At 45.3% G+C, this 24,283-nt stretch overlaps 1 protein-coding gene across 1 annotated transcript in view; it reads left to right on the forward strand.

Annotated features, from left to right (window-relative positions):
- LOC137383331 (collagen alpha-6(VI) chain-like) overlaps positions 1-24,283 on the forward strand; it is a 133,782-nt gene that overhangs the window by 81,667 nt on the left and 27,832 nt on the right. The window contains exons 26-32 of the mRNA XM_068056026.1: positions 7,971-8,033; positions 11,447-11,509; positions 12,907-12,969; positions 17,251-17,301; positions 19,751-19,786; positions 19,887-19,949; positions 22,054-22,116. Of these exons, the coding sequence (XP_067912127.1) occupies positions 7,971-8,033; positions 11,447-11,509; positions 12,907-12,969; positions 17,251-17,301; positions 19,751-19,786; positions 19,887-19,949; positions 22,054-22,116 (402 nt within the window). The remainder of the gene's footprint in view (positions 1-7,970; positions 8,034-11,446; positions 11,510-12,906; positions 12,970-17,250; positions 17,302-19,750; positions 19,787-19,886; positions 19,950-22,053; positions 22,117-24,283) is intronic.

Below are 24,283 nucleotides of genomic sequence, written 5' to 3' on the forward strand. Positions count from 1 at the left end.
CACAATTAGTTTGATTTTGTATGAACTGAGCCAATCATTTCCAATTATAAATCTATATGAGGAGTATTTTCAGCTATCAAGATGAGTGACAGTCAGTCATCAAACCAGTTCTTCCAGAGTTGGATCCTATTTTGTTTTATTTGTAGGCATGCTCCTTACTATAACCCTCTTGGCTAAATATGGGTAGAAGTGGCATGGCTGTAGAAATTTTAATTTATGATGTTTAAAGGACTTTATTAGTTCCTCTATCTATCAAATTTAGAGAATCATAAATCCAATGCGGTCCCTGATTTGAATGAGTAAACCTCATAAAACGGTGCACTGAAACAGCATGAGTGAAGTCGGGATGTTGACTTTGATTTCATAGCCAGATTGTTTGGGGTCACATTGGATGCATGCCTGTTCCTTCATTGTGATTTCCTCCTTATCTTTTTGTGTAATTTCAGCAAAAGGATAATCAACAGATTTTCACAAAAGTCGCAGCACTTTAATTTTAAACGTCGCACAAACAAAGATCCAGAATTTTTTGTAAAAAAAAAAGACAACTGTTGGAATATAATGCAAAAAAAATCTTTAAATCCTGTTTGGAGTCACAGAATCATACAGCACCAAAGGAGTTATTCGGCCCATCATACTTGGGCTTGCTCTTTAGAAGAGCTATGGAATTGGTCGCACTCCCCTGCTCTTTCCCAGCAGTCCTGCAATTTTTTCCTCTTCAATATTTATCAAATTTCTGTTCAAAAATTACTAGTGAATCTGTTTCACTACCCTTTTATGCAGTGTATTCCGGATCATTATAATTTGCAGTCTAAAAAAATTCTTCTCATCTCCTGTCTGGTTCTTTTGCCAATTACTTTAATCTGTGTCCTCTGGTTACCAGTTGAAACAGTTTCTCCCTATCTTCTCTCTTAAACATCTCATAATTTTGAACAACGTTATGAGACTCCCCTTAACCTTCTCTTTTGTAAGGAGATACCAATCCCAGCTTCTCTAATCTCTCCTCATAACCTGGGGGGCTAAATTGGGCAGCCAGTGAAAACGAGCATGGGGCGACCTATGAACGATTACCCCCAACTGTTCAATGTGATGCAGGCAGCATGACAACTTTGTGCTGCCAGCTCATTACCACAATTGTTGCATGCAGGCAGCACGAACCAACAGCCCAAAATCTTGAGAGGCTAGCACAAATTCAAGCTTGCACCTCTTAAAGAGGTGGTGTGTTCTGGCTGGCGCAGATGGTGGAAGTCATTGTTTTAGTGGAAAAAGACTGAATAATGGAACAACATGGAGGCAGCGTGCTCCAAGATTCTTGGATGTTGCACTGGAGCCTTGGTAGAGTTGGTGGAAAGAAGAAAAGTGCTGTATCCACAAGGAGGCCCTCCAGATAAATGCTCGGAAGACATTGGGACCAGATACCAAGGCGATCAATGTCAGTAGTCAGACCCAGAGGATGTGGATGCAATGTCACAAAAAGTTCAAAGATCTCACACAAGTGGTCATGGTCAGTGAATTCATCTGCAAATGCCATATCCTACCAGCTGCACCACTACCCTCAGGCACTGTTCAATGCACTGCACCCTCACCATTCACCTACTAATAATCTCCATCAATTAGGATTCTTAACGAACATTCATAGCTGCATCTCACCGTCACACTTAGCTCTACTGCAAGCCTCACATCAGCATCACACAGCTTGCACACATTGCAAGCTATTCAACCATGACAGCCACATCACCCAAACAGATTGCACTACACTCGCTGACACACTTCCCGCTCTCTTGCAGGACATGGTTGCGCACAACCAGAGATAGCAGGAGCTAACCAGTGGCAGATAGGCACAGCTGCATGTCCTTACAGGCATGGAGGTGATGGTGTTCACCATCATTAGAGTGGCCATTGCTGAGGCTGTCGTCAGTGGCAGGGCTGAACTGATAGCAGATGATGGTATTCTCAAACCTAATCTTCCTTCTCACATCCCACTTCCTCCTCATCCCATAATCTCTTCTGATTTACAAGTTGCGATGGTGTAAGTATGCATCTCTTGCTTTCCCCCTTCCCCTCACCACTACCCTAACCTTGTGCCTTTCTCCTTTCAGATACTCAAGAAGTGTCACCTGGCCAGGTAGTGGTTGAGGAGCAACAAGTGGAAGAGCAGGAAGACAGTGAAAATGAAGAAACACGGTCACTCATACTTGCATCCATCAGCTCAGATACAGACACTGCATGTAATTTAGAGGAAAGTATAGAGGCAGGATCTGCAGGTGGTGAGACATTGGGTACAAGTGGCCTACAGTCAGGCGAAGGGGCAAGGGTCGCACAGATGCCAGCTCACCAGAAGACATGCTCGCACACAAGTTCTGCTGCAGAGGACTTGGATGAGCACTTTTGTTGGTGCAATCTACAGAAGAACGCAGAAGGGCACGCACAATGAAAAGCTTCGTACATTGGAAGACTGCCAGTAAGCCTGTGTGCAATATCAAGGTGCATAGAGGAGTCCAGGACCAACTTTGCACAGGAGTTTGTGGAGCCCATCCTTCCCAACATAGAAGTGGAAGCCAACTTCATTAGCACGCTTGTGGACACAACCATGAAGCAGCTTCTGATGGCTGTTGTCTCAGCTTCCCTTGCAGCAGAAGCAGAAGCCACCCAACATCTGGGTGCTGCGGTGGAAGCTCAGACTTCTGTCATACAAGATCATCTTGCTGCCATGCAGCTCAGACTGCTACCATCATAGCAGTGGATACCAGTGTCCAAAGGGGCTTGCAGGATGTCAGAGCAATCCAGCAATCTGTCCTTCAACAGATTACTAAGTTTGCTAATGTGCCACCCAGGGGGAGTGGCGGTGGTTCTCTGGCCCACAAATCTGCTGCCCTCTCTCAAGATGGCAACATTTGCCCTCCCATCCCTGCCACTCCAGCAGTGCCCTGACTGCTGCCTGTCAGCCAGCCAGCCCAGACTGCTGCCACCATGCCGAGATGGTGCAATCCGAAGCTGGGCCTTCTAGGCCCAAAGTTGCTCGCTCCACAAAGTGATGTGTATGTAGTCAAGGCATCCTGCACCAGGGGGAAGTCTGCAATCCTTGTGATGCCATGTGCTCGCTCTGCTTGCTGCTCTCTGGCAAGAGAGAATTATATGTAGTCAGCTCTCTTTGAATAGAGAGCATCAGTGATCTGCCTTATGCAACAGTGATGGCAAACTGTGAGACTTTGCAAATATCTCCAGCCTGGAAGAAGCCTGATGCATAAAAATTCATGGTTGTGAGCACGTTCACAGCCACTGGCAGTGCGGCCTCATCCTGTTCTGAGGTTGCAGGTGTGGCTGCAGCAGGTGGCAGATTTCAGTGAGGACGACCTTATTGAAGTGTGGGCATCTCTTCATGCTGTTCCTTGCTGAGGTTTAGATAGAACAATTGCCTCCCGAATGTCAGGGCAGATATGGTCTCTCGGTGAGAACTCTTCTCCCCTCCTCCTCCTCCTCTTTCTTCTAGGAGCTAGCCCTGGTCTGCAATCTCTCTGTACATTCTCTCAGTCATGCTGTATCCAAGGGGAATTCCTACTACTGCAGCCATGTCTGGGAGCAACTGGTTTGTGTAGAAGCTGTGAACAGAGGACAAAGTCCTTCAGCACCTTCCACATCATTCCCTGTAGACTTTAGCAACTTTGAAGAACTCTAGAAAGCACCAAATAATCATAGCAACAGCCAGTAGAAATCTATCAGCAACTAAGCTGAAAGTAGTTGCCAATCCCTTTAACTAGCACTGGTGGTTGTCCTTCCTGCTGCTGAATGCATGTTCAGCTGAGTGTGATTGAGAGATGGCAATAGCTGGAGCATTTGTGATCCAAAATGGCACTGCTGGTGTCATGTCAGCTTTACACGCTGATTGCTTTCATGATCTGCCTACTCTGCATTCCTCCAGTGGATTCTCACTGTGTATGTGCTAACACCCTCAACAATATGCTGTCCAATGCCACTCACACCAGAAATTTGCGATTGCTCATGCCAATGCCATTTTGGACCTCTCAGGGTGCTACGGATCTGAATTTTGTGCCCCTCATTTGCGTTTCTCTGCACCCTCTCCAAAGCCTTGACATTCTTCTGAAAGTGTGGAGTCTAGACACAATTGCTGGGATTTTATGGGGAAAAAGCAGATGGCGATGGAGGCGGTGGGGGGTGGGGGGGTTGCTTGGCATAAAATTGGCGTCGGATTGGGCACCCGACATCATCACGCCAGGACACAATTTCACGAGCAATGGATGGCAAGTCTTGTGAAAACTCTGCTCGCGTTTCGAAAATGAGCAATTAAAGGTCATGTAGATGATTAAGGAGGCAATTGAAACTGATGTTACAGGCCCCTCTGAATTTTTTGAGTAACGCACGTGCAACATTGGCAGAGGGGTGGTTGTGGGTAAGAGCTTCGGCTGCTTTTAAAGGGCGGCAACGGGGCAGCAGCTGTTGGTGCTGCTGCACTCGGCAACCATGCAGTGAGGCGTTTCACTTTCATTGCAAGGAAGGAGTAGGGCAACCATTTATTTGGGGTGAAGGCCCCCTTGAGGAGTTATTCCTCCTGTCAGGGGGCTCACAGGAGAGGGCCCTAGAGCAGTATGGGCTGGGTAGCATTTCATTGCCTACTGGAAGGGTGCCCCCATTAATGTGGCAGGGCTAAGGTGGCATGGGCATTGGAGGAGGTTCCTCCAATGAGGAGGAGAACCTGGGAGGGGGGAGCGGGCAAATGGATATGGACAGCAGCAATCTCATCTACACCTGCAGGGACAGCCTCGTGATGGGGAAGCGGCAGAAGGTTGCAGAGGAGACCGTGTGCGGAGACGAGGGTCCCCAATGGCCAGGGTGTACAGACAACGGACAAACTACCTCCAGATGTCAAAGCAGCAGTTTTGCCAAAGACTGCGCCTGTTCTGAGAGTCTGTGGGCGATCTATGTACCATGATGGCAGAGGAGGTGAGCGCCAATTGCGTTGGTGGTCTTCCGATGTCAGTGGCTCTCAAGGTCAATGTCGCCCTGAATTTCAATGCCTCTGGTTCATTCCGGGGGCCCACTGGAGACATGACTGGTATTTCTCAATCAGCTACACATCACCGCATCAAGGTGGAGACAGAGGGTTAAGCAGTACATCAGTTCTCTCGTCAAGAGGGTTATGCAGTACATCAATTTCTGAACCAATGCAAACAGTCAGGTTGAGACCCAGAGGCTTTGGCGCCATGGCTGGATTCCCCCCAATTGCAAGGTCTTATAGACTGTACGCATGTGACCATCAGGGCTCCCACAGGCCAGCCAGTGTCCTTCTTGAACCGGAAGGGATTTCATTTCCTCAACATCCAACTTGTCTGTGACCACTGCCAGTGAATCCTGTAGGTGTGTGCTCGTTATCCTGGGAGTAGCCATGATGGGGTATATTCTCTGGCACTCCCAGGTGCCACAGCTTTTCACCTCCACCCCCCCACACCACGCGCCTACAAGGATGGATACTTGCCGATTGATGGTTACCCACTGAAGAGATGGTAGCTGACACCAGTGAGGAACCCAAGGACTGAGGCAGAGGAATGCTGTAGCATGAGCCACGCTTTGACCAGAGCAACCATTGAACAGACCATTTGTCTCTTCAAAATAAGGTGCCTGGATTGATCAAGTGGCGATCTTCAATATGCACCAGCAAGGGTCTCCTGGGTAGTGGTGGTTTGCTGTGCTTTACACAACCTGATGCTACACAGGTGGGAGGCCCTGGCTGCTGAAGACATAGTGGAGCGTGAGGCATCCTCAGAGGAGGAGGAAGGTGAGGAAGCCGATGAGAAGCCCTAGTATCCTGACAGACATGAGGGCTGATTGGAAGCCACCAAGATAGAGGAGCAAGGGAGACTCAGGAGGCACTTTATACTCATATGTTTCACCTGACCCATACCACTTCAGCCATCCAGCCAAATAAAGATCCACCCTCCAATCACACGGAAGCCACTCACCTCTGCTGTAAGGCGAGAACAACCCCCCCCCCCACCCTTGTTGCTATCACCTGTTGCTTTTGCTGGTCACCCCCAGCCAGCCCCTGGGTTGACACATGCCACTCTTGTAGTGCCCGTGGGCCATCGACACTGCATGCAGACATTCATAAGTCAAATTAAATATTTGTTACATTAATCATAGCACACAAGTGGAGTTTATCAATGTTATGAGCACCTGCTTCAACTGTCTTTTTTAAAATCTCTTATGCATGCTCCTCTGCGGTGTTCCTCCTTCGCTGCCAGCTGCGGTGGAGGCAGGCTGCTGACCTTGCTGCCTCATGGCCTATGATGACATTGACGGCTGTCCTCTTGCTGCCTGAGGCCTGCTGGGCTCCATCATGTTGAGGGGCTCATGTATGGGTGCAGGAGTCTCCCCTGTTGTCACGACAACTTGAGATGCTGGTGTCACTGGCGGAGGGGATGAGGAGCTGCTGTCCATATCAGAAGCGCCCTGACAGGAGCCCCCAGATTCACATGTCAGCCACTCCTCCTCCCTTGAAAAGCATACCTGTACCTCTCTGTTGACCTCAGAAGGACGAGGACTGGGAGAGACTCCAGGCATTCGTCCTCTCTTGCCTTGCCACTCCTGCCTTGAACTCAGGGTCAAGGTGATGGTGTGCAGGTCTGCGTGCATCTCTGGTATCCACTGACTGGTCGGCTGGATGTGGCTGTCCATGAGAGTTGCCAATCTCTTAAGGGAGGAGGCCGTGTGTGCAGAGGAGAGGGAGATCATGGCACTCATGGCCTGGATGGACTCCTCCACTGTCTGAGCCAGGGCGAGGATACCCTCGGGAAGGTCCGCCAGATCTTCACGTACCTCATGCTGTTTCCTCAGCATCTGCAACCTCACGAATTACACCATGGCTGCTGACCTCCTCTGTGACCTTCGTCCAGGTTTGCCTGGTGAGGCGGGGTGGTCTCCTTCCTCTGTCCCTGGGGAAGAGGACATCCCACTTTGCCAGAGTAGCCTGGAGGAGCACATGGAGGGAGTTGTCACTGAACTGTGGGGCCACCCAGGATCTTGCTTCTGCCATGCCTGCTTGCCAGAATCATGTCTGGTTCTGGAGGCTGCTGAGGGTTGCTGGTCTCAGGCTCAAGTGGTTGGTCATAGGCTTCCTGCGGGCCACAGTTTGACACATGGCTCGGGTGCTGGCAGCCCTTTAAATATGCTGCCAGCACTTCCTTCTGTATCAGGTGACGACATGGCTGCCACCTCAAGGCCTGCCTCTGGAAGCTCCGTGGTCAGCGACCCTGCCTACCAGCCATTAATTGTCCAATCATCACGAGATCACTTCATGAGCAGCGGTTGGAGAGAGTGAGCCTTCGCAACCCACTTCGAGTTCCGCCTTCACATCCCTGCGAGGTCATGAAAAATTCCAGCCTGTATTCCAGCTGAGGCCTAACAAGTGATTTATAAAGATTTAGCATAACTTCCTCGCTTTTGTACTCTATGCTTCTATTTATAAAGTCAATATTTCCATTCCTTTTAACAGCTTTATGAACTTGTCCTGCCACCTTCAGAGATTTATTTCACTGTTCCTGCATCCCCATTTCGAATTGCACCATTTAGTTTATTATAAGCATTTGTTCCTGACCAAACTCTTGGCGATATCCATAAACTTAAGTCAGGAGGAGCCAAATTGGCAGTGAAAATTTTAAACACAGCCTTAATTGATGAAATCATTTATTTATTCTAATCTTGATGTTAATGAACTCCAGTCCATGATTTTTTTTAAAGGTAGGAATACAGTGAGAGGTAATTTTAACTTTTCGCAATAATGGACAATATTGGATCCAAGAAAAATAGGGAGATTGTAAAACATGTATCTAATTTGATATCACCTGTTTTCCAATATTGCCAAAAGTTAAAGTTACCCAACCTGAGCCAGAGTCTGCACATTGGATTTTGACTGCATTACTAATATTAAGTACCTTTAATTTTTTTTTCTCATTCTGCAGGGTTCTGCAGGAAATGTTGGATTAAAAGGAGTAAAAGGAGATCAAGGGTTACCAGGGATACCGGTCAGTAAGAGTTTTAATGTGTCAACGCAGTACTGAATCATCTGATAACTGTGGACCCATAGTAACACGTCACAAGGGTTCAGGACTAGTTCCTGAGACATTTCAACTTAGAGAGCAAGATGCAGGATAGCTGGGAATTGTGGCTTTGTTGAGTTGTTGAAACTTAATTGCTCTCAAAGGTCAGAGAGAAATTTCTTGGAGTTTCCTCCCACCTCCTCACTGCTTACCAAGAATGCATGAGTACAACTTTACAGACAATGAAGTAAAGATGTGGCAGCCAATTTGCACATAGCAAGCTCTCAGAAGTAGCAGCGAGATAAATGTAAACTGTTTCAGTCGCATTAGGTCAGGGAGAAATTTCTTGGAGTTTCCTCCCACCTCCTCACTGCTTACCAAGAATGCATGACTGGGACTGTGAGTACAACTTTACAGACAATGAAGTAAAGATGTGGCAGCCAATTTGCACATAACAAGCTCTCAGAAGTAGCAGCGAGATAAATAGCCATATAAACTGTTTCAGTCGCATTAGTCAAAGGCTAAATATTGGCCAGGACACCACCGTTGCTCTTCTTCAAATAGTGCATGAGATCTTTTACACCCACCTGAGAGGGCAGATGGGGTCTCAGTTTAACAGTGCCTTTTATAAAGGCAGCATTCTCCCCAACAATCATAGATTTAATTCCTTGCCCTCTCACCCCACCAAAATACTTATCCTGTTCACCTCAACTTCCCCCCCCAAAGTGCATAAACTTTAACCTTTACCCCTTCCCACCATCCCCTACACCAATGAAATCACTCTGATGCTGCTTCCCCAACCCCATACTGAAAAACTTACCTGCTTCCCCCTCCCCATCTGTATTCCTCCTCGGATCCCCGGACAGGGACTTGAAGGCACAGGAGTGCCGGCCATCAGCACCAATGTCACGCTGGAACGGACAGTGGGAGAGGGTAGGTCATTTATTGGTTAATTTAAATTTATTTAAATATTTAAATTTGACTCCTGTCGCCGAGCTGTGGGGGCCACCACGAGGCCTTATCGGGCTGGGCCTTCCTGGCATTGAGGCCCATGGTGGGCCTCTGCCGGTGGCATTTTCTGGCCCCCACCCCACCACCCCCCCACCTGCCACAAGCCCGCGACATCGGGGAGTCTGTAAAGTTCAACCCAATGTGGGCATCTAACCCATGTTTGAGCCTGATGGCGGGGTTCAGAAGCCCACAGGGAAAGTCCTGCCCTTCATCTCAATTCCCATTGACTTCAATGGAGGGTAAAATCAGGCAGGCTGTGAAACGGTTGTCTGACCAATTCCTGCCAAGCCTGGGATTCCCAAATGTTGGAGCCTCCCCTGAAATTAGAGATCATTGGTGAAGTTGGCTGTCAGAGTAATTAAGAGTCAGTGGTTGTTGGGGGAGGCGGGAAGAAGGAAAAAAAACAAACACTTGTTATTTGTATTTTTAAAATGAAAATGCCACTGTTTTAGCAGCCAGGCAGGTTCTCTCCAAGTTGACCTCTGAAGCATAATGGGCTCCAAAGGAGCAAAGATTTATTCCTTTTGGAAAGTAATTTCTTCATATAGTAGCAGTTAGCAGTCCATTACTGAAAGGCTCTGCCTATCTGGATATGTGACCAAAAGGTTGTTCAAAAATATAGCTTTTTAAGGAGCATCTAAAAAGGAGGAAAGAGAATTGGTGAGGTTTAGTGAGGGAACTCCACAGCTTAGAGGCCAGAGTGCTGAAGGTGCAGCCGCCAATGGTTGTGGAGGGATGGGGATAGGGGAGAAGATATCCAGGGTGCATAATTAGCCAGAATTGGAGGAACCCAGAGATCTCGATGCTGGAGGAGGTTACAGAGATAGGGAGGGTTGAGGCCATAGAGAGATTCGAAGACAAAGATGAGAATTTTAAATTTGAGGCCTTACCAGATCAAGAACGCATGTAGGTCAGCAAGCACAGGGTTGATGGGTGAATGGAACTTGGTGTGAGTTAGGATACGAGCAGCATCTCTGCCATTTGCATAACAGGAGAATGCGCCTGCCTATGTACAGGTGAATGTTTTTACATGTCCTGTCGCTACTGGTGGAAAATTCTGGAAACGGCAAAATGCGAAAAGGGCCAGAGAAACGGCTCCTGAACAATTTCTGCTCCTATCCAGCCAGGTGACATTGAGTGGACCGCGGTGAAGTGTATGGTGGGGGCAGGGAAACTCGGGCTTGCGTCTTGCATTGATTGACGCACATTAGGACAAAAGAATACACTCTGGAGAGCCATGTCTGCTTGAGATGAAGAATAGGAAGAGTGGTTAACCATTACACTTGATACAATGTGTCTTCATCATCGCTGGGTCAAACTCCGGGGGCTGCCTACCCAACAGAAACCACAAAGAGTGCAATTGTTCAAGAAGAAGGCCTACCACCATCTTCTGACAGGCAACTGGGGATGGATAATACATGCTAGTTTTAACAGCGATGCCCATATCTCGAGAATGAATAAAAAACACAACTCATAAATTCTCGGTGAATCCATCTCAATAGAATTATGATGGTTAAATGCATGAATTTTAAAATGTTTTATTCCAATTCTTGGCTAACACTTGGCTCTGTAGAGGTCGGATTTTCTGAGGCTCCCCCACCCAGACCATTCAATCCAGAAGAGTAGTGAGTCTGATAGCCAAACAGAAGTTACTAAAGTACTTAATCTGGAGTATGAAACTGTTTGACTGATATCTGTAACTGTCTCCAATATTACGTGTTCTATTCAATTCAAACAACAGAAAGCTTAGCTAAAAAATTTGGATTACGGACAGGAAAAGAATGTATCTGGATGCAAAAACTCTGCCCAGCAAAACTTTGCGGCAAGAAGGGGATAAAGTGAAGGTAGGAGAGTCACTCAATCTACATCTGCAATGTGATGAAGCAGGTTCAACCTGACATTGGCATTTATTCCAAGGCCATCAGCATCAAAAGTCCTGTTCACCCATCAGCGAGCCTGTGCTCGCTGATCTATATTGGCTCCTGGACTGGCAATGCCTCAGTTTAAAAAATCTCATTCTTGCTTTCAAATCCCTTCATTGTCCTGTAATCTCCTCCATCCCTCCAAGATACCTGCACTCCGTCAATTCAGGCTTCGTGAGCATTACCGATTTTAATTGCTGCAACATTGGTGACCATACCTTCAGCTGCCAAAGCTCCCTCAACCTCTCCAGCTCTCTTTTCTCCTTTAAGATGCACCTTAAAACCTACCTCTTTGACCAAGCTTTTGGACTTCTGCGCAGTGTTAAATTTTCATTTGATATTGCTCCTGTGAAGCACCTGGGGATGCTTTACTACATTAAAGGTGCTTATATAAATACAAGTTGTTGTTGTTGTTATATTGTTGACCAGCAGTTTTAAAAAAAATGTTATCTCTTGGTGTTTTAGGGTACATCGGGATTGTATGGCTACAGAGGGTCTAAAGGCAGCCAAGGACTCCAAGGGCAAAAGGTCTGTGAAACAATCTCTTATTTTATCCGTCATCTGTTCATACTTGCATAATAAAATGGAATTTCTAAATAGGTCAACTGAAAAAGCTCAGAACAGACAATTACCATGTATTATAAGGCAGGTCCTAACTCAAGTCTCACACATAAGAATCTTAAGCCATTTACTGGGGAAGATAATCTGAGGTTGTTTCCCCATTATCTTCCTCACAGTGTTAAAATCTTTCAGTACTTCCTCCTGAGTAGGCTGGAACCTTTATGATTGGGGTGGAAGCACTGGTACTGTTTGGCTGAAGCATCTTTGCTGGATGTCAGCCCAGTATTGTCTGGAATGAGGTTTAAACACAACCTTTCTGACTTGAGAGTTAGGAATTCTGCCCCTGAGCCAACAGTAACTGCCCACGCATGTGTATTCTATTGGATGTCAACCACAGTTTTTGGAGATCTTACTTTAGTCTTCACTTGCCATGGGCATCTGAAGCAGAACTCGAACCTTTCACCTTCCGATGCTCCAGAGTCTATAGAATTTTGGAAGATGACCACCAATACATCCACTATTTCCAGGGCCACTTCCTTTAGTACTCTGGGATTTAGATTATCAGGCCCTGGGGATTTGTCAACCTTTAATCCCATTAATTTCCCGAGCACTATTTTTTTACTAATACTGATTTCCTTCAGTTCCCCCCTCTCTGATGAAGTTGTAAATTCATTCAACAAAATGCACAAGCAATGTTACTGGAAGTGCTGTCCAGTAGCCTCATTTATTGTTCACATTTTGTAACAAAGAAAAATCATCTCCTCAAATTAGACCAAACTTGCTTATTTTCTTTCTATTGTAATATAGTTCACTACATTTTGTTCTTCTAATTGGCGGGCTTTGAGCATATAACATAGGCTGACATTTCAGTGCAGTACAAGGGGGCGCTGCACTGTCACAGTTGTCGTATTTTGGATGAGATATTAAACCAAGGCCTCATCAGCCCACTCAGTGGAAGTTAGAGATCACAAGACATTATTTGAAGAGCTGGGGGTGTCCTGGCGACTATTTATCCCTCAACTAACATATCTAAAACAGTTTAACTGGTCATTTATCGCATTGCTGTTTGTGGGATATTGCTGTACACAAATTAGCTGTCATGTTTCCTCCATTACAACAATGACTACACTTCAAAAGTACTTCATTGATTGTGAAGTGCTTTAGGATGTACTAAGAATGTGAGAGAGGCTATATAAATGTTGGTCTTCCTATAATCGTAAATGGAACTTCAATTAATCTAACATTGTTCATAGATATAACTTATTTGTTGCATATTCAGTACTAAATGATAATAGCAAGTAAAAATTATGTTGACTAAAGATATGTTACTTAGCATGTTATAATCACTTTGAAATTGTCTGAAGGGTGAAGTTGGAGACCCGGGTGAGAAAGGAGAACCTGGAACAGTTGGACCTCATGGAGCACAGGTTAGGGTGGTCTCTCCTCACCAATGATAGATTTGTGTGTTTAATGAGGTTTAATTTTGATAAAATGGGGTTCTGTTCGACATGGGAGGAAGGGTCAAAATAACATGCGCAGATAGAGATGATAGGCTTGAATTTTCTGGGCCCCCTGCAATGGAGGCAGGGCAGTGGGGTCCCTGAAAATACCAGCGCAGCTGGAGTATCAGTTAGAGGATGCTGTTCCCAGCTCCGGCAATATTAACCAGGGTGGAGGGAGGGCGGGCAAGGAATCCTGCTCTCCTTCCTATTGAGGCCAATTAAATTAATGAAAAAGCTCGTTAAGGACTTTTTTTTGGGAGGGGAGTGGTGGGTGGAATATTTAAAGGGCCCACGGATTTCAGAAGTTGTCAGTTTCTGAATGGCTGAAGGAAGATGGATACAGAGTGGGGAGCCAGTCAAGACTGCCCCAGGGTATCAGCCCAGCTCCATAAGAGGGTCACCGAGCAAAGAGGAACTTGGCATATGGTAAGGAAGTGCCCTTAGCACTGCGCAGGTGGCAGGGAGAGTGGGCATTCAGCGGTTGGGCATTGAAAGGGGTCATCAAACCCCGGCATCGCGGCACAGATGAGCAGGGGGCAAGGCTACCAATCACAATAGGATTGCCACCTGTCCAAAAGGAAGTCTGCAGCTGGTATTGGGGGCAGTGGTGATGAGAGGCCACACTCTCCACGGAAGGGCAGAACCGGGAGCAGCAGGAGGGCACAGGAGAGGAAAGAGGGGCAGGAAGGCAATGGAGGCCATACCCTCAACGCAGGATCTACCGCCGAAGACAGAGATACCTGGAGATGACCGAGATCCAGTGTCGCCAGAGACAGCAGTTCTCCAGACAGATATCATAGATATCATAGATATCTGTGCCCTGGTCGCCGAAGACCTCTCACCTCGCTGTGCCACTCACCATGCCCTGCCACTGGTCATTGAAGTAACTGTGGCCTTGAGCTTCTCTGCTTCTGGCTACTTCAAAGAATCAGCTGCAGAACTTGGTGGCATCTCACAAGCAACTGCACACCACTGCAACTCACAGGTCACTGATGCCCTCCTTGCCGGAGCTGGACAGCACATTCATTTCACAACAGACACAGCCTCGTAGGGACAAAGGGTATTGGGTTTTGCTGCCATCACTGGATTCCCCCAGGTGCAGGACATCATCGATTGCACCTATGCGGCTATCAAGGCATCCAGTGACTGGTGACTCAGCTCCATCAGCAAGAAGGGCTTCCACTCCCTCAACGTCCAACTGGTCTGTGACCACAACAAGAGCTTCCTTCATGTGTGCGTTCACTTTCCTGGTAGCTGCCATGACTCCTTCACCCTCCGCCAGTCCAGGCTGCCTCAGATCTTCACTCCAACCCACAAAGTATGTGGATAGATCAAGGGGACAAAGAATATCCCTTGAAGACATGGCTACTCACCCCTCTACAGGAGGTGATACTACAAATGCCACCTGCTCACGAGGACAAACATTGAGCAGGCCATCAGGCTTCTTAAGATGCGATGCAGGTTCCTGGATTGGTTGGGTGGCGCCCTTCAATTCCCTCCTGCTAAGGTCTCTGTCATTGTGGTGGTCTGCTGCACTCTCTATAACATGGCCCTCCAGAGATGTGTGGACTTTGAGGACGCTGTGGCCCTGGAAGGAGACAGTTCATCGGGGTGGGGGGGAACATGAGCAGGAGATGAGAGAAGAGGGGGTGAGGGGGGGAGGATAACGCTGAACAGAGCGGTGCCCCTGCTGCACGAAGATGTGGCCTCCTCCTGCCACCCTCTGGGAAGAGGACCTCTCTTTCTCTCATGGCCTCCAGCATTAGATCCAGGTTGGCATCGATGAAGCGAGGGGTAGCCTGGCTCCGGGTGCCAAGCCTACTGCTATCCTGTGATATCTCACTTCCTTCTGGTGCTGTGGAAGACTTTGACACAATCAGCAGATCTCTCCGTTAGGACAACTAGCAGCCTCAGTGCCGGCTGCCATGGAAGCCTAAATGAGTCCCACACCACATCTGAATCACCCTCCGTTTCCACCCCCACTGGCTGTAAGTGGACAGGAAATCCGTCTCCATACCAATTAAGGGCTTCCCCCTGCAAAAATCTTAACTTACACCTGTTCCCCACCGTAGGCAAGTTTCTGACTCGAAAACAAACTTGGCTGCTGTTTCCCGCCTCTGTGGCGAAAATGCAGCCCGATGGGATGCCAAGGCAAGTAACTGGTCTGCTTCTATTATGGGGTTAGCCAGGTGTTTGACATGAGTCTGGGCATAGTTAACGTGTGACACTTGGCAAGTCACAATTGTGGATGGTTTGCTTGTTGTTGTATGAGTAGAAAAGCAGGTGCTGAATGAAGCTGATGAAAGATAATTACAATATTGTCTTTTTACTGAAAATTATACACAAGCTCCTTTTAAAAGATAGATTCATCTTTAAAATTATTTACATCCAGGAGATTCCTGATAGATTTTAAATTATCAACAGCCCTTTGGGGAAGGGAGATTAATAAAATATTTCATCAATGAAGGAAACCTTAATCGAAGAATTGACAGTGAATAGTAAGGAGCTTTTAACTCGATCGGTGCCATTGATTGCAGATGCTCAACTCTTCCACCATCTTAAACATGTGTCCCAACCTCCATACAAATCAATGGTAAGGGATGCCCACTCTCTCATCGATCTTGCCATCTGCTATCAAAATGACAGCTTTTCATACCATCACCTTTAAAGTGTTGTGATGATTCAGTGTAGTTTCTTGCTTCTGTCATGGCACAAATGGATAGATGCACAGAACCAGCTTGAGCCCACTGCTCACATTATATGGTAAACTCAGTCAGGAAGTTAATAAAACTCAGCCCTTGTAAGCAGTATGCCTCACGGCTCGAGCAACTGATTTCACCGTACTCAGTCAGCCTCACTGAGGCCTACTACAGATCTAAGGTGAAGTTAAAAATTATATTGCGTGGGCAACATAGAGTCATAGGGTTGTACAGGATAGAAACAGGCCCTTCAGCCCACCGCGTCCATGCCGACCATAATGCCGAGCTATACTAATCCCACCTGCCTGCATTAATTCCATATCCCTCTATGCCTTGCTCATTTAAGTACCTGTCCAGATGCCTCTTAAATGTTGCTACTGTTCCTGCCTGCACCACCTCCTCTGGCAGCTCATTCCAGATACCCACTGTTCTTTGTGTGAAAAGTTTACTCCTTTGATCCCCTTTAAACCTCCTCCATCTCACCTTAAATCTATGCCCTCTAGTTTTAGTCACCCCTACCATGGAAAACAGACTCTGGCTATCATGGGGTTGTTTGTTTTGGTGTGTGAAATTTCAGATAGCAAACTACAGTTGGAGCACACTCTTGTAAATTATCTCATTTCCAGAACAGGAAAGGAAAGAAATGGAAGAAAATGTTATTGAACACAGGGAGGGAAAGGCTAATGTAAACAAGTGAAACAGCTGAGGCAAGCTATGCTTGAGCTAAAATTAGAGCTGGAAGGGTTGGAAGAGCTTGTGAGTATAACTTCACTGGGGACAGTACAAGTAGTCATATGCTACATTAACTTATGATCACGCTTATATCTGAAATTACTGTGACTGGTATTAATGCAACATTATCTAATTACCTCAGGGATTTCACTGACCTGAAACTCACTCATATGTTTCTGCCAATTGTTTTTATAGATCCCGAATATATTGACGGTAATTTTGACTTTGTGTGTTAGTGTAATTCAATGGAATTAAAAAACAGAGAGAGAGAGATGCAGGCTACCGATTTGCTATCACGGGTTTTATATTACTCCGCAAAATAAAATTACCCCATTGAGTTTGCACATCTTCACTAAATTCTTTAGATGTCCCACTAAATTGGAAGTCTCACTTTAATAAGCAGGAAAGGCAGAAAATAAGAGTAATGGCAGACTGTTATATATGTGTGTGTGTGTGTGTGTGTGTGTGTGTTTGTCTGTATGACATGAGCCTGGAAGGTGGAATCTTGTAGTACGAGGTCAATGCAGCCAGTTGCAGTGGTCCTGAATTTCCATGCACTGAAACTAGGACTTCTGATCTGACTCGTAATCTGAAGATTGAGGGCTTTTGTTACTTTCTGTACACAATGAGCTAACTATGCAAGTTGCAGTTTCTCTGTAATGTGCATAAACAAATATTTGTACAAATCAATGTATTTTTTTAGTTAATTTCTTGTGATTTTGTGCACTGAGTGGTTTAAAGATGATATATGTGCATTCTATTTGATATTACACAGGGCCTGGATGGGAATGAAAGTGTTGGAAGGCCAGGATCAAAAGGACCAAAGGTGATGAAACAAATCCAATAATTGCCAGTATTCATCTTTCTACTATTCTCTCAGTAACTGGGAGGTCTATTTTTATTTTTGGTCTTCCCCATGCAGAGATTGGAACCTGTCCATGTTCTTGAAACCTGCCTCTTTGACCAAGCTTTTGGTCACCTGTCCTAATATCTACTTATTGACACAAATTTTCAGATCCTCTCTGGCCACAGGAGAGGTACCAGAGGACTGGAGGACAGTGAATGTGGTACCATTATTTAAGAAGGGTAGCAGGGATAAACCAGGTAACTACAGGCTGGTGAGTCTAACATCAGTGGTAGGGAAATTATTGGAAAACATTCTGAGAGACAGGATTAATCTCCACTTGGAGAGGCAGGGATTAATCAGGGATAGTCAGCATGGCTTTGTCAGTGGGAGATCGTGTCTAACAAATTTGATTGAATTTTTTGAGGAGGTGGCTAGAGGTGTAGGGGAGGGTAAAGTAGTTGATGTAGTCTATATGGACTTCAGTAAGGCTTTTGATAAGGTCCCGCATGGGAGGTTGGTTATGATAGTAAAGGCCCATGGAATCCAGGGTAATTTGGCAAATTGGATTCAAAATTGGCTTAGTGGCAGGAGCCAGAGGGTGATGGTAGAGGGTTGTTTCTGCAAGTGGAAGCCTGTGACCAATGGTGTACCGCAGGGATCGGTGCTGGGATCCTTACTGTTTGTAGTGTACATTAATGATTTAGACGTGAATATAAGAGGTATGATCAGTAAGTTCGCAGACAACACGAAAATTGGTGGTGTTGTAAACAGCAAGGAGGAAAGCCTTAGACTACAGGACGATATAGATGGGCTGGTAAGATGGGCGGAGCAGTGGCAAATGGAGTTTAATCCTGAGAAGTGTGAGGTGATGCACTTTGGGAGGTCTAACAAAGCAATGGAATATACAATGGATGGTAGGACCCTAGGAAGTACAGAGAGTCAGAGGGACCTTGGGGTGCTTGTCCATAGATTACTGAAGGTAGCAGCACAGGCAGATAAGGTGGTTAGGAAGGCATACGGGATACTTCCCTTTATTAGCCGAGGCATAGAATATAAGAGCAGGGGGGTTACGATGGAGCTGTATAAAATGCTGGTTAGGCCACAGTTGGAGTACTGTGTACAGTTCTGGTCGCCACACTATTGGAAGGATGTGATTGCAATGGAGAGGGTGCAGAGGAGATTCACCAGGATGTTGCCTGGGCTGGAGCATTTCAATTATGAAGACCGACTAGATAGACTGGGGTTGTTTTCCTTGGAGCGGAGAAGTTTGAGGGGGGACCCAATTGAGGTATACAAAATTGTGAGGGGCATTGATAGGATAGATAGGAAGAAACTTTTTTCCTTAGCGGAGGGGTCAATACTAGGGGGCATAGATTTAAGGTAAGGGGCAGGAGGTTTAGAGGGGAGTTGAGGAGGAATTTTTTCACCCAGATGGTGGTTGGAATCTGGAACACACTGCCTGAAGAAGTGGTAGAGGCAGGAACACTCACGACATTCAAGAAATATTTAGATGAGCGCTTGAAACGCCATAACATACAAGGCTACGGGCCAAGTGCGAGGAAATGGGATTAGTTAGGGCGGGTGCTTGATGGTCGGCGCAGGCACGTTGGGCCGAAGGGCCTGTTTCTGTTCTGTAAATCTCTATGACTCTATTATGTGACTCGGTTTCAAATTCTGTCTTATTCCGCTCCTGTGAAGTGCCTCATGACACTTTACTCTGTTAAAGGTGTTAATATAAATGCAAGTGTTTAAGATCCTATCCAATTCATTTTAACAGATGGAAGATCATTGGTTGTATGCCCTGTGTTGACACAAAGAGAACCATCCTTGTATAAAATTTCTCTTAAATGCGTAACATTGCTTTGAATATGTGCAAGTACAACACAAATATCAGCTCTGTTGATCCAGTAGTGTATGTGCACTGTGTTAAAAGTAACTCCTTGCAATTTGGGCCTTTAATGTACTTTTTCCCACTGTCCTGACCAACATTCCTGATTCAGTCAGTACCACCCCATCCTCCAAAACTGTCTGTTGCTTTGTGTGGAAACTTGCTTTGTGCAAAATAGCTACCATGTTGTCTACATAAAAGCAGTAAATGGGTTAATGTTGACTTTGTATGACAGTGTAAAATGGATGATAGCATTGCCAGCAGCCCATTTTACATCTCCCTCTAGATTTTTATTTCCATTAACTTCAACTACTGACTTGCTTTCACCCGTTTCACACTATTGCATAAAGTCAACATCTGGCCCACTGCATTTCAAAGTGATTAACTGTGAATGAAAAGCGAAAAGTGATAAACTGCTGTATAAATGGTTTTCTTTCTTTATAATATGCTTCCATTTTAAGTAGCAGCAAAGCTGCGGTGATAATAGTGCCAATAGGCGAACAGTGAAGCCTAATTTATTCTGTCTTTTTATGATTCAAGGGAGTACAAGGGTTTCCTGGTTATCCTGGTCTGCAGGTACTGGTTAAATTTTTCAAAAGATGTCCAATTTTTCATTATAGTTCTGTACTAAAGGACCTGGCCAGTTATTTGCGAACATTGTGTTCTGAATTTTTAGGGAGCGGACGGTCTCCCTGGAATCGTTGGTGGGAGAGGACCTAAAGGAACAAGAGGAAGTAGGGTATGATATTTATAGTGTTCATTTAAAATTTTGAACCTTTTTAACCACGCACCTCTAACTAGATTCAAAAAGGCAAACCAGTCCTTCTGGCAAAAGAAAGGTTTTAGAAATTCCTCTCTCCTTGACAACAATTGAAAGCACCATTACCATAACAATTCCCAGTTATGAAAGGATCCTGAATCTCAAAAGGAGTTGCATTCGCCAGTATGCTTGGTGCATTTCATGAAAGGTGGGCATTGGAGGGATTGCAGTGCATTGTTGACACAGATAACGGTAATGGCCTGGATTTTGCAGTCAGTGCTGAAGCAGTGGCACTCACTGCTCACATCCAAGGTAGCTGTCAGAAGGTTTTAGCAGGCTCCAAGGCTCAGATGTCCTCTTTTCCAGAGTTAATTTGAATTTGATGCCCTCTACAGTGGATCTATGGTGTCTGTGAACATGACAAGCAACAGGGAGGCTCATTAACCAATCAGTTTGAATAATTCTCACAGATGGCAAAGTAGAAAGTAAAAGAAAAGGATATATAAATTATAATTAAATCATCATACAGAAAGTGAAATAAAGATTGGGAGAAACTTAAAAAAATTTAATTTTTAAAGAATCAACAGCATTAATTTTCTTCTGATGGAATGAGACTCCACATTTGTATAATTATTTTTTCAGGGCAAGAGAGGTTGTTCATCTGTAATATGACTTACTATGCTGTTAAAATCTCAGTTACTCCTCATTCAGCAAGGCTTAAGTTTTTCATCGGTCTTTAGTAATTAGTTTAAGTTTACACATTTGCCTTCTGTGATTTCTGTGCCGATTCCATTGGCAAAGTCTACAAGAGCACAGCCTGTGGAGGAGCAGATTTCCAGTTGAATTGCTTATGTGTGGAAACCAGAAATTTTATCCAGTAATAACAGCGAGTGTTGACAGCCTCGCCGTCAATAGTACAGCAAAATCTGGGCCATTATGATTTAAACTTCTAAGTTCTTTTGCTTTTATTTATTATTTGGAGTTTATCAATTGTGCCCCTTTTAAAAAGAGGGTACGTTTATTAGATTAATTGGTTTTCAATTGATGACATTTTGGGTAACCCAGTGCCATTCTGATTGGTTAATAAGTAGAGTCGACCTGAGTTGCAGTCTCAAGTAACGGTGCTGGTAGCTGGGGTAACAGGTTATTGTCTATCGGCAAGCAAGAGTGAGAGCCATCAATGATGATGATCAAAAGACACAAGAAATAGCTACCGATGATAAGGGAAAAGCTGAACCAATTAAATCACTGCTAATGTTATGCAGGGTTGTTCAGATTTCCCTCATAGTTGAAAGTTTAAAGGTAAAAAACATTTATAATGCAAGAAACCTATATTAATGAATCAGTTCTGCTTAAAATACATATTCTCATTCACTGAACAGTCTGTAAAATGCTGTTAAACTCTGCAAATAGTTTTCTCGAGAGGCTTGTTCCTGTGTTATGACCCTGAAGCTCACTTTGAAATATGTGGCTCAAGTTTGAGTTGCTGATCATACTTCCTGGAATTGAACATATTCCTTATGAACAGATCTGATGAAGGGTCACTGACCTGAAATGTTAACTCTGCATTTGTCTCCACAGATGTTGCCAGACCTGCCAAGTATTTCCAGAATTTCTTGTTTTTATTCCTTATGAACAGTTGTTTGTTAATCATAGAAGATGCTCTCCCTTTTCATTTTCGCTCCAAAAGGCAATTCAGGATCCTTCCCTTTTGAGTCTGAAAGTGAAGGTGGAGCGTTCCTGACGTGCTGTTTGTAAACACCACCTGTTAGACTGCAGTGCTTTTAAAGTGATGCAACTCTCCCTTAGCAGATTAATACATTGTCAATTACAATAGTGACAGAATTACGTAGAGATAGCTAAGACATACATACAAACACTTTTTTTTAAGCAAAACTGTTTATAATCCAGTTTAGCATGATTAACACCACAAGAAATCCCCATTACATTGCATCTAACACATATTTTTCCCCTAGACTCCTGATACCATGCATGAAAGATCACGCTGTGAGCAGGGATATTTTAAAGCAAGTGAGAGTTCTTCAGTATTTTAAATGACAATAAATTGACCTTTCTGTTTGAGGGGGACTCTGGCCGTTCTGGTGACCCGGGAAGCCCAGGAGAAGCAGGATATCCAGGAGCAAGGGTAAGGTGCCCAGATACTTGGAATGTAGAAAATTGAAAAATTGTTGCTGAATTATCTCCAGTGATTGCTTGTGCTGTTGTCATTTATATTCATTCCCCTTGTAGGCTGAATCCTAATCTAAAACAAGGCAGATTTGGGTTGGGTTGGGTTGTGGGGTTAAAATCCGAAAAAGCTGTTCCCTGACCCAAACCCACCTCAAACCTGCCCATTTCCGGCTTAAACAGAGGCTGGAAGGAGACAGGCTGGAACTTTAAATATGATTATGAAGCTGCGAATCTCAATGTCATTCAGGTTTTCAATTCTAACTGCTGTCAGCTGAGTTTCCAGAACGTTGGGGAACCCGGCAGCTTCATTGAGACGAAGACCTGGTGAATGCAGGAGGTAAATGCCTTCACACCTGGATCTAGTTGCCTGCCTGAGAAGCATCCACAATTGGCAACTCCCCACACCGACCTTTCCCCCCTGAGGACTCCAACACCTGCCCCCCCACCCACAACGAATCAGCAACCCCTTTTGTTCGGTATTGTACTCCTTTGCTGTCCTCACAAGCCAAGGAAACAGGTGCTGCATCAAGTGAAGTGTTGCATTTGAAGCCTATTTCTAAAAACTGCTAGTGTACCTGTCCTATTGTATGTTATAATCAGGTGTGTCAGAAGAGAGAGTAGACACTCTGTAGAATAGCAAATGTAAAATTTATTTCCTTGAACCTGTTCCACCATTCCAATAGATCATGGCTGATCTCAATGCCAACTCAATTTACCCACCTTAGTTCCATATCTCTTAATACCCTTACCTAACAAAAATCTTTTACAAATCACGTGACATCAAACTCACCATGATAAATGCCATGGGAGAGCTTTCTGACTAATAAGGATTGTAGTCTGGGATGGTAACCTTGCACCTTGACCCTGGCAAGATCACAGTCTGGACAATTCACCACCATTCATATTTTCTTGCTATAACGGATGACCTTGAAGATTTTTTTTAATTCATTCGTGGGATGTGGGCGATGCTGGCTAGGCTAGCATTTATTGCCCATCCATAATTGCCCTTGAGAAGGCGGTGGTGAGCCGCTTTCTTGAACTGCTGCAGTCTATGTGAGGTGGGTACACCCACAGTGCTGTTAGGAAGGGAGTTCCAGGATTTTGACCCAAAGACAGTGAAGGAATGGCGATATAGTTCCAAGTCAGGATGATGTGTGGCTTGGATGGAACCTTGCAGGTGGTGGTCTTCCCATGCATCTGCTGCCCTTGACCTTCTAGGTGGTAGAGATCATGGGTTTGGAAGGTGCTGTCTAAGGAGCCTTGGGTGCATTGCTGCAGTGCATCTTGTAGATGGTACGCACTGCTGCCACTATGCATCAATGGTGAAGAGAGTGAATGTGTGTGGATGGGGTGCCAATCAAGCAGGCTGCTGTATCCTGGATGGTGTTGAGCTTCTTGAGTGTTGTTGGAGCTGCACCCATCCAGGAAAGTGAACAGTATTCCATTACACTCCTGATTTGTGCCTTGTAGATGGTGGACAGGCTTTGGAGAGTCAGGAGGTGAGTTACTCGCCACAGGATTCCCAGCCTCTGACCTGCTCCTGTAGCCATGGTATTTAGATGGCTACTCCAGTTCAGTTTCTGGTCAATGGTAACCCCCAGGATGTTGATAGTGGGGGAAATAGCGATGGTAATGAGATAGTCATTGCCTGGCACTTGTGTGGTGCGAATGTTACTTGCCACTTATCAGCCCAAGCCTGGATATTGTCCAGGTCTTTCTGCATTTCTACACGGATTGCTTCAGTATCTGAGGAGTCACGAATGGTGCTGAACATTGTGCAATCATCAGCGAACATCCCCACTTCTGACCTTATGATTCAGGATGAAGTAGCTGAAGATGGTTGGGCCTAGGACACTACCCTGAGGAACTCCTGTAGTAATGTCCCAGAGCTGAGATGATTGACCTCCAACATCACAACCATCTTCCTTTGCACTAGGTATGGCTCCAACCATAGAGAGTTTTCCCCTGATTCTCATTGACTCCAGTTTTGCTAGGGCTCCTTGATGCCATACCCGGTCAGATGCTGCCTTGATGTCAAGGGCAGTCACTCTCACCTCACCTTTGGAGTTCAGCTCTTTTGGTCCAAGTTTGAACCAAGGCTGTAATGAGGTCAGCAGCTGAGT

The sequence above is a fragment of the Heterodontus francisci genome, chromosome 2 (genome assembly GCF_036365525.1).
Source record: "Heterodontus francisci isolate sHetFra1 chromosome 2, sHetFra1.hap1, whole genome shotgun sequence".
NCBI lineage: Eukaryota > Metazoa > Chordata > Chondrichthyes > Heterodontiformes > Heterodontidae > Heterodontus > Heterodontus francisci.